The 10,003-nt window shown below is 39.0% G+C and overlaps 1 protein-coding gene across 1 annotated transcript; it reads left to right on the top strand.

Moving 5' to 3' along the window:
• Nucleotides 1-1,841: 1,841 nt before the first annotated feature.
• Nucleotides 1,842-7,495, top strand: ackr4a (atypical chemokine receptor 4a). The gene is made up of 2 exons (XM_070844723.1): nucleotides 1,842-1,901; nucleotides 5,646-7,495. The coding sequence occupies exon 2, from the start codon at nucleotides 5,661-5,663 to the stop codon at nucleotides 6,762-6,764; it is 1,104 nt and encodes a 367-aa protein (XP_070700824.1). The 5' UTR covers nucleotides 1,842-1,901; nucleotides 5,646-5,660; the 3' UTR covers nucleotides 6,765-7,495.
• The last annotated feature ends 2,508 nt before the right edge of the window (nucleotides 7,496-10,003 follow it).

The raw sequence follows: 10,003 nt of genomic DNA, 5'->3' as shown, positions 1-10,003 counted from the left end.
GAAGATGATCAGTGGTTTGTTTTTATCCTCTTCTCATTAGTTATAATAATTAGTTATATTATAGATATTATTTATATATAGATATTTGTGCTTGTGTGAAACTCAGACTCTGTTTGTATATTACAGACGGTAGAGCACGAAAAGAAACCTAGACAACATAACCCTCGTCCCAAGTAAGAGCTTCTGTCTCATGTGAACACAAAGTGTGTTTGATTATTTTAGAGATGAAAATGAACAAAGGACACGTTTAAGTGTTGGACTTGTTTTTGTTGCATTCAGATCTCGACCAGGAGGCCTGTCTGTCATTTTGCTACCGTGACACCAGGTTAAAAAGACGTCCCATCTGTCGTGAACTGTTGTGTAAGTGAACAAAACTGTGAGCATGCAGAAAACAGTCAGACAACACAGGGGCACAACTTGTTTTATGTCATTTTCAACTCCTAGATTGGTTGATTAATGGATTGACTCTCATTTCTCTCTTTTGTTTCTGTTAGTGATCAAAATAAGAAAGATGAAGCTCTGACAACTGACGACAGACATGAACACCTGCACCAATTGTTATAGTTTGCTCTGTTCCTTTTTCTTATTATTCCAAAAATAATTAATGTCGTGAAATTTTGCATTTGTCTTTATGTACACTATGTAAGAATGGAAGTAGGGTCAGTAGTGTATGGCAAAGGATTATTCATTCCTATTCTGTATATAGTAACAACAGGAAGGTATCAAAAAGCCATGAGATAACACATATATGTTGCTTTTCTTGAAAAACCCTGTCACTTTCTTGACACCCTGCTCCACAGATATTTTTTCAGACATCAAATAAAAAAATCCACTGAAGAGTACGCAGTTGAGACTTTGATTATTTCACATAATGCATATTACTAAATGTGTTGGTGCTTAGTCAAATCAAAACTGGGGCAAGTAGCTTTATTGCCCGGAGGGGCGGATGGGAGGAACAGGGCGTTACGGTAATTAAAACAGAGAGATAAGCTGATTTCAGTGGAACTGCTGTGATTGATGGATTCACTCAGATTGAAGAAGTGCACGCATGTTTTTACATCAAGTCCAACAGAAAGCTGTCAGCTGTGCCCAAAACCATCCCTGTCTTACTATATAATATTATACAGTATATAGTATAGTGCACTATTACTGACCCTGCAGTTACACGTCTTTCTAAAACAATTAAAAGCTTTCTTTAATGGTATCTCTTACTTGTATATGTGCTATAAACACATACTAATATAAAAATCTTGAAATCTCAGTGACTCTGGCCTCTGAGGGAAGGCACAACAGAAGAGGGAAGCATTTCTTTTCTTGAAAAAAAAACAAGAAGAATGTGCCTCAGCCAAATCTTGATGGATGAAATGTAACCTTCCACATTCCTCGTTGTCTTAGCTGCAGAAAGGTTATTATCATGGGTGTGGATAAAAGATTGATGACTGAAACGACACCACGGCTCCATGCAATATCCTTCAATACTATACTATAATATTGAATATTTGAGATGTAATATTGATTATTGCACATTTTGCAAATGCAATGTTTCCATCGCTCAGCTCAGAATGTGTTACAGTGAAGACGTAAAAGAAGAAACTGCAGAAAGTTGCAGAAACTTTGGCTCACTTTTGACGTAATGACTCACTGCCTGGTGTTGAAATGCTGTTAATGCCTCTGCTTTTGTCTCAGTGTTATTAATGGTTTCCTCAATAAACAGCCGAGCATATGGTTTGGTTGTGATTTGGTTTCTGTCTGCTGTTACTTCTTTCTTTCTCTCTCTCTCTGAGTCATCTTTCTCAGAGGCGCATTCACAAAGTGCGGAGCTACAGTACAAGACTCAGCTGGATTTGAAACTGGACCGATTCCCGGATCTCCGACATAGAGGAACACAGCAGTGACTGACGGTAAGACTGGTTTCTGAACTGGTTATTGGGTGCATTCACATGATACAGACATGAGTCAAATCCCACGGCTTCTCTAATCCTGTAAACTGGTGACATTGACAAATATCTTATATTAGAGTCCCAGTAGACTTAGATGCAAACAAATAATGAAAGAAAAACTCTACTTGATCCAAATCTAGTGAGAGTTTTTCCAGAATGTTTCCAGGCTCAGAATGAGTTTCACGCTTTTTTCACACTTTATATTTCTTATGTTATAGCTGATGTATGAGCTACAAAGGATAACAGCTCTAACAGGCATTTTACTTACTACATTCTGTCCAAACAGTCTACTCTTTTACTGTGCTGCCTCCACAGCCCACTTGAGAGAAGATCTGAGTAGATAAAACTGTTTACATAAACGTCTGAGTTATTACCAAGGACTCAAAGCTATTAACTTAACCAGCAGAGCTGCAGCGAGGGCTTTGCTGGCTTTTACAGGCTGCCTGATCTTATGGATAAAGGGGCTGTACGCACCTGAGAGGAACACAGTGCAGGGCAGAAAAGGTCAACTTCAGTATCAGGATAGTATTTACATATACAGCAGTGGTGGAAATAGAAAAGTGCAGAAATTCTCTCAAGTCCTGCTTTAAAAATTTAACCTGATTGTTTGTTCGCTTACACTTCTTGTTTATTTCAGTGAACTTTGTAAAGCACTGTGAGACACACAAAATAAATTGAATTGAATTGAACCTCAGCAAAAGCGTTACCATGAAAATATATTATAAGTGCAAAAAGTGCTAATTAGGGCAGAATGGTCCATTTCAGAACAATGTAGGTTATTGGATTATAATTATTGCTGCATTAATATGTCATTAATATGTACATGAGTCAACAGCTGCAGCTGGTAAAGATAGATAGATAGATAGATAGATAGATAGATAGATAGATAGATAGATAGATAGATAGATAGATAGATAGATAGACAGACAGACAGACAGACAGACAGATAGACAGACAGACAGACAGACAGACAGACAGATAGATAGATAGATAGATAGATAGACAGACAGACAGACAGACAGATAGATAGATAGATAGATAGATAGATAGACCTCTGAAATGCAGCCTGACTAAGTATAAGTACTAAGAGGCAGCTAATGGTAAAATACTCATAGTGAGCTTTCATACAGCAGCAGCGCCCACGTGTGCTGCGCTGGTGTGAAATCAAACCAACCCTGCTCTGTGGGGAGTGTGTGTTGTGGAGTCCTGAGTCTCTGTGGCGCAAATCCACGGAACAGCCAGCTGAATGTGTGACTAACACACCGTGAGTATCGATCAGTATCGATCAGTATTAGCTCCTTGTTTACCTGTTTGATCTGTGACGGTGCATCTTTGTGTTGAAGAGCTGCTTCTCTTATTGTGACCCCTTCCTCAGGTAAAAGTACAGTAAGTATTACTGAACTACCTCAAACCACCTTAAGTCAAAGTGTTCTGCAGATTGACCGACACGTTATGAGACATGTGAAGTGAGCGGGTTGTTATTATCACTGATGCATCAACTTTTAAACAGCGTTTCTCTGTTGTAGATCATTTAACTGGTCTAACTGTTGAGTGTGACTTTATAGATTGAGATGTCACGTGGAAAACTTGACTTTGTGTGTGATGCACAGTTGCAGACTAAATTACTCAAAGAAGAGAACTCAAAGTACTTTAAATTAGCAATTACAACTGAAAACACCACTAACACATGAGTGCTTCAGTAATAGGAGACCAATAATACAGCATACAGTCACATAACAAGTCATGAGTTCTTATACTTTAGATTCTTGAAGCACATTTTGCTCTAAACACCCACGTCCTTTTACGTGTGACATTTTCGATTTAATGCTTTAACTTTTAAATATAAAAGCTGAATATTTCCTGCACCGCTGCATTTTATACAGTTAGGAAGAAGGTGGCACTAGTAACTCTGCAGGGACTTAAGTAAAGTACTGATGATACCTGTACAAAGAAAAAAGAAATGTTATAGGTAAAAGTATGTGAGTGTAATTAAGAGAATGCTCCTAAAGTATGAAACGTAAAAGTACTCAGTTCAGAAAAATAACCCCTGTGAGTGTTGTACTCATATATATTATATCATTAAATTATTATTACTCATGCATTAAAGCAGGATTTTACTGTTGTGGTTGAGGTGGAGCTCTTTTTTTTAACTATATTGTATTGGGCTGCAAATAATGATTATTTTCATTATCAATTAATCTGCTAATTATTTGTCTCGATCAAGTAATTTATTGTTTGATGGAAGAAAATAGTGAGAAATGTGGTGACAAGCAGTGATACCTTCAAATGCCTTTTGTCCAACCAACAAAATGATTGATTACTGTAATTTAAAACTTCATATGTGAGAATACTGAAACAATGAAACCATGTTTTTGCATGAAAAATTACTTAAAAAGTGAATCATTACCAAAACAGTAGCTGATTGATTAATTTATGAACTGATCGACTAATCATCTCCGCTGTGCTTGTATATACTTTTGACAGCTGTCAGACGAATGTAGTGCAGTAAAAAGTACAACATGCCAAGACTTGAAAATACTCAGTAAATAGTATTAGTAGTATCCCAAATGTGTATTTAAGTAAATGTGCTTAGTTACAATCCAGCACTGGTGGTAAACCAGCGACACTTTAATAATCAGTGTCTCTGTGTGGCGACGTGTCCTTGATTCATTACATCATCATTACAAAACTCTTCATCTTCATTGTGTTCATTTAAGGAGGGAAGAGATCTCAGCAGGCGGATCTCTGGGGGAATCTGATAGTTTACACAAAGTGGAAACTGTATCTTCCTCTGCCCTTCGCTCTTATCAGGACGCAGAGGGGCAGGGTGAACTCACATTATTTATCTCAGTGACGGTACAACAGGGAGGAAGAGTTCAGGTCGGGACAGGATGTCCATATGCTGACGGGGACGCCACAGACATTAGTCTACAATCACACAATCGTTTACAGACTTCAGTGTTTTTCCCAAAGTAGAGGAATTTTTTTGGTTTGCACATACAGTATTTTCCTGTTTTGGGACCAATTCTAGTTATAGTTCAGCTGTAAAACAAAGACAGCTCATTTAAATCATCGTCGATGAAAGTTTAACTGTGAGCATATTGAATCCAGACACTCACTTTACAGAGTAATTACACTAAATTATAATGACGTTTAAATGTGTGTTACTCTTTAATTTAAGATGCTTCCTTTGCCAGCTGTCAGCTTTAAATACCAGACTTTTGAATGTTTAAGGACAAAGTGAAATGAAACATATATTTCCTGTGTTAATTGTTTATTTATCTTTTGTTACATGTTAAATATATATTTGTTTTTAGAAAAAATCACTTTTGAGTATTTTCATATCAGACATGAGCTAATTTATTACAAAACATCATAGAAGTTATGAACTCATGACACCAACACAATTGATCTAAGATTGACGAGGCACAGCTCCCAATTAGAGTTTGAGTTTTGTTATTTACTTTTTCCTGTGACCAACTAATGAAACATGGACCAATGCAAACTTGGTCGACTGAGACTCTTCTGAGGGGGCAGCCTGGCAGACTACTGGGGCCCTTAGCCGACTGTTGAAGTCCCTGAAGTAGACTCTCACTTTGACTCAGTACTACTAAGCTTCTGTCCATGACTCAAAGTACATTGTTGAAGCAGAGCTGTGAATGTTTAATGGCCACAGACAGTAATTCAAAGTGTCCTCTCTCACAGCTTCATCTGATTAGCATGGAGGTCTCAGAGGACGACTACTATTACCACGAAAACATCAGCTTCAACTTCAGCTACGATGACTACCCCGCCCTCTGTGAGAAGGGTGACGTCCGTTCCTTTGCGGCCCTCTTCCTCCCTGTCATGTACACCATGTGTCTGGTGGTTGGACTGGCAGGAAACGCCTTAGTCGTGGCCGTCTACGCCTACCACAAACGCCTCAAGACCATGACGGACACCTTCCTGACCCACCTGGCCGTGGCCGACCTGCTCCTGCTTTTCACGTTGCCTTTTTGGGCTGCTGACGCGGCGAGGGGCTGGGAGCTGGGGACGGTCGCCTGTAAGATCGTGTCGGCCTGCTACACGGTCAACTTCACCTGCTGCATGCTGCTGCTGGCCTGCATTAGCCTGGATCGCTACTTAGCGTTAGCCAGGGTGCAAGGGAAAGACCAAAGAGGGTGGCTGCAGAGGATATTCACCAGGAGACACTGTTGGAGGATGTGTTTAGTCGTTTGGGCGACAGCTTTTATCCTCGGCCTTCCTGATTTAGTACTTTCAGAAGTGAGATGGGCGTCTAATAGGAGCATCTGTCTGGCTATCTACCCTCCGTCAATGGTTGGCGGGGGGAAAATGGTCTTGGAGATGGCAGAGGTGCTGCTGGGATTCCTACTTCCTCTCCTGGTCATGGTGGTCTGCTACTGGAGCGTGGGCCAGACACTAAAGGGCCTCCCTGTGGAGAGCAGAGGCAAGAAGTGGAAAGCTCTACGTGTTCTCCTCATAGTCGTGGGTGTGTTTGTGGTCACTCAGCTGCCTTACAATACGCTGAAGGTCTATCGAGCGATGGACTCGGTCTACACCTTGGTGATCCACTGTGGGACGAGTAAGGTGTTGGATCAGGCGGCTCAGGTGACGGAGAGCTTGGCCCTCACTCACTGCTGCCTCAACCCGATCCTCTACGCCTTCATGGGGTCGTCCTTCAGGCAGCACATGATGAAAGTGGCCAAGAAGTTTGGCGAGAAGAGAAGACAAAGGAGGAGAGAGAATCCTGCAGAGGAGGGCGGGATGGAGATGTCATTTAACTCCCGTAATGCATCCCAAGAGACAAACACATTCTCAATATGAGTCATCATTAGCACGTCATGGTAAAAGACGTCTGTGTATCCTTTATTTAGTTAAGTACAAGAGCAGACACGAGTACTTCATGATGTCAGCGAAAGAAGCACATGTGGAAATCATTATTAAGTTAACACTCAACACATAAAACAGGAGTTTGTTATCGTCTTGTCCATCTCCAAGTAAAATATACAAATATATACTTTTATAACTACATTTTTATACCATGGTCCAGAAGAAGCAATATTTCCTTTTAGCTGCATTTCCTGCAGTTGGCACGCAGATAAACTCTTTGAACTTTGACTTGAACTTGAAATGAAACACAACAAAGAATTTACAGCCACTCCAGCTCATCCCAGTAGCGTCTTAGCATGCTAACAATGACAACGCTAACATGCTGATGTTTAGCAGGTGTAACGTTTGTCATGTTCAGAGTCTTAGCATTAGCATGTTAGCATGCAAATATTTGCTAATTGTCAGTGAGCATGAAGTAGAGCTGGTGATGAGGAGAATGCCATTAGTTCAGGACCACAGTAGACCTGCTAGATTAAAGCTTTAGGGGACATGAACTTCAGACCGACAGACCTGCTGCTGCTGGTGTAGCTAAAAATTAATTTGTCATTTTTGTTCCACAAGGAAGAATATTTCATTTCAGTTGGGTTTTTCATAGCTGGCATGACAACGAACTCTTTGACCTAAACTTGTTCTACGGACAAAGTGTTGAATAATAAAAAGGCCACTAACCCACAAGCCAGAATTTGCTTGTTTTTTGTTTATGATATTCCAGGATTTCACAAGAACCATTCAACACTTTGCAGCTGTGCACACAGTACAAAGTACAAATAAGACTGATTCTTAAACCTGATACTCCTGATTACACATTATACTGCGACTACTACTCTCTCTCTCTAGTCACATGCTTTATTTCTCAGCTCAACATGACCTTGATCAACTGAATTAAAAGATAACAGATCAAAACGGTGAACCAGAGATCTTTTTGGCACTCGTGGTGTTGCTTGCAAAGTCTTGTGCCAAATCTACAGTTCATCCAGTGGGACTTAACTCCCTTTCATGAGAGGAAGAGACGGCTGTGTTGTTTCCTGAATTCCTTAGAGCATCTGAGACACATTTACTGCACACTTGCTTCACAGTTTGAGCGGCAAACAGGCGAGTCTGCACAACAGACTGAAAAACAACCTCTGGGACCCTTTTCAGAGGGTGATGATGAAATGTTAAAATCCTTCTGCTAGTTTCAATCCTTATTTAATCATTAGACGTTTTCCTTTAAAGCTGTTTTAACCTGACAAGATGACTCAAACATTTCAAACTTCCAGTATTGGGACACTTTGTTCAGATAAACACAGGTCAGTGCTATTTTGCTTTCTGTTTGCAAACTGGTTACAACATCCCCTTGTACATGACAAATACAAAAAGACAGACAATTATTTCTGTTTTATCATTGTTTGACTAAATAGCCCGTCCTTCACACCAGTTAAGTCCAGTCTCTCTAGTAACATGTTGTGTCAACCACGTCCAATTCAGCACTGAGATCTAATAATACCAAGAGGGAAACTTTGCCAGTCTGTTTAAATGGATGTCAATCAAGGCCTTGACAAGAGCAGCCTTGGTGCTGTGGTGGTCGACATCCTGACATCAATTCTTCAGGGCCAAGAGGATGTTAAAGGATAACTACAGTACCTTTAGACCTGTAATATCCTTTCAGTTTAACCAGAAACCCACCAAACTATTTGCAAAAACAGTAATTTTACATGGGAGAACATGAGACTCTCTCGTCTACTGCTGCCACGATCACTTAGCATAGCTTGTTTCTTTGTTTTTTATCTTGTGTTTCACAAATATCGACTTGGACCCGAACTAACCCTTTTAAACAACATCATCGCACAATACCACAAACAAACTAGCTGATCAGCGCAGCATTACACCATCAACAATAGTGTACAATTACTTTTTTGACTGCAGTTTCCAGGTCCTGAGAATATAGAGAAGAGTTTTCAGGAGATGAGGAAATTTCTTCCCATTTTTTCCAAGGTTTAATAGCTGATAGAATCAAATTGGTATTTTAGTTTTAAGTGGACACAAGCACAAATACAGGAAACAAGAGCCTGTCTAATTTTCTAAACTGTCTCAGTAAAAAAAGTAGTTCAGGGGTCATTGACACAAGAGGGGTTGTCAGCCTGTCAATAATAATAAAAAAAAAAACAGTCTCCGATTGTAACCATATAACTAGATTATATATTTTGAATTCCTGTCCTGTTCTGTAGTTTGTCATGTCATGAATCATCTCTGTAAACACAAAGAATGTGCACTAGAATTTCAGAAGTACATTACATTGATAGATTAGATTAGAACATTTTGAGTGTTTTCAGTTTAGTCCTCCTATATCCCATCTGGTGCAAACCGAGTGGTGTATGAGGTGATGCTGCAGGTCACACTCTGGCACCAGTTTCATCTCATGTGGAAATCATTTCAGGTTTTCCCATCTGTTGACTGAGCAAAACATTTTACTCAGCCAAAAAAAAGAGTGTTTCAACCTGGGAACCAAACTGTTAGATAATGTGTGATTAACGAAGCCATCTGTAAGGTTTAAGATGGCCTCCAAACAAACAAGTCTCACATAAAGAAAGTCAAAAACATGTTTAAGCAAACTGAATGTTTGCTTCTTTCATTTTATATTTTCAAATTAAACTCTGATCAATACTACAATAAGGAAAGGTTTTATATAGAGATTAAATCCATTTATTGAAAAGAAACTTTCAAAAATATGCAAAAAAACAAAATGTAACAAAAGACATGACTTCTTTTAAACAAAGAAAACTATAAATATACAAAAATTCCACTTATTCTCTCAACATCTGAAATTTGGCTAGTTCACATTTTAAATTACGATTAAGGCAGTCAACCAGCTTCGGTTTCTTCAAACTAGAACCAAAAATTATTTTCTCTTAAATTAAGTAAAAAATATTAGTTATTCCAATATATAACTGTAATAATAGGACTTTTTTTTAAAACAAAAACAAGAGGCCTAAAATGGCAGTGTCACAATAATTTAGAAAAGAATTTTTTTTTCTGGCATTTTAACGAGAGCAAGGTTACAGAACGTAACCGAAACATTCACTCCTTAAATAGGATGTGCCATTTTATGAAATACAACTATAGAATTGCTTATGTTTTTACACACAATATTTTTCCATGTAAAGACAGTTACTCACATACCCTGAACTAGATCA

This window comes from Pempheris klunzingeri, chromosome 15 (assembly GCF_042242105.1).
Source record: "Pempheris klunzingeri isolate RE-2024b chromosome 15, fPemKlu1.hap1, whole genome shotgun sequence".
NCBI classification, from domain to species: Eukaryota; Metazoa; Chordata; class Actinopteri; order Acropomatiformes; family Pempheridae; genus Pempheris; species Pempheris klunzingeri.
This window is presented reverse-complemented; position numbering and strand designations above follow the sequence as displayed.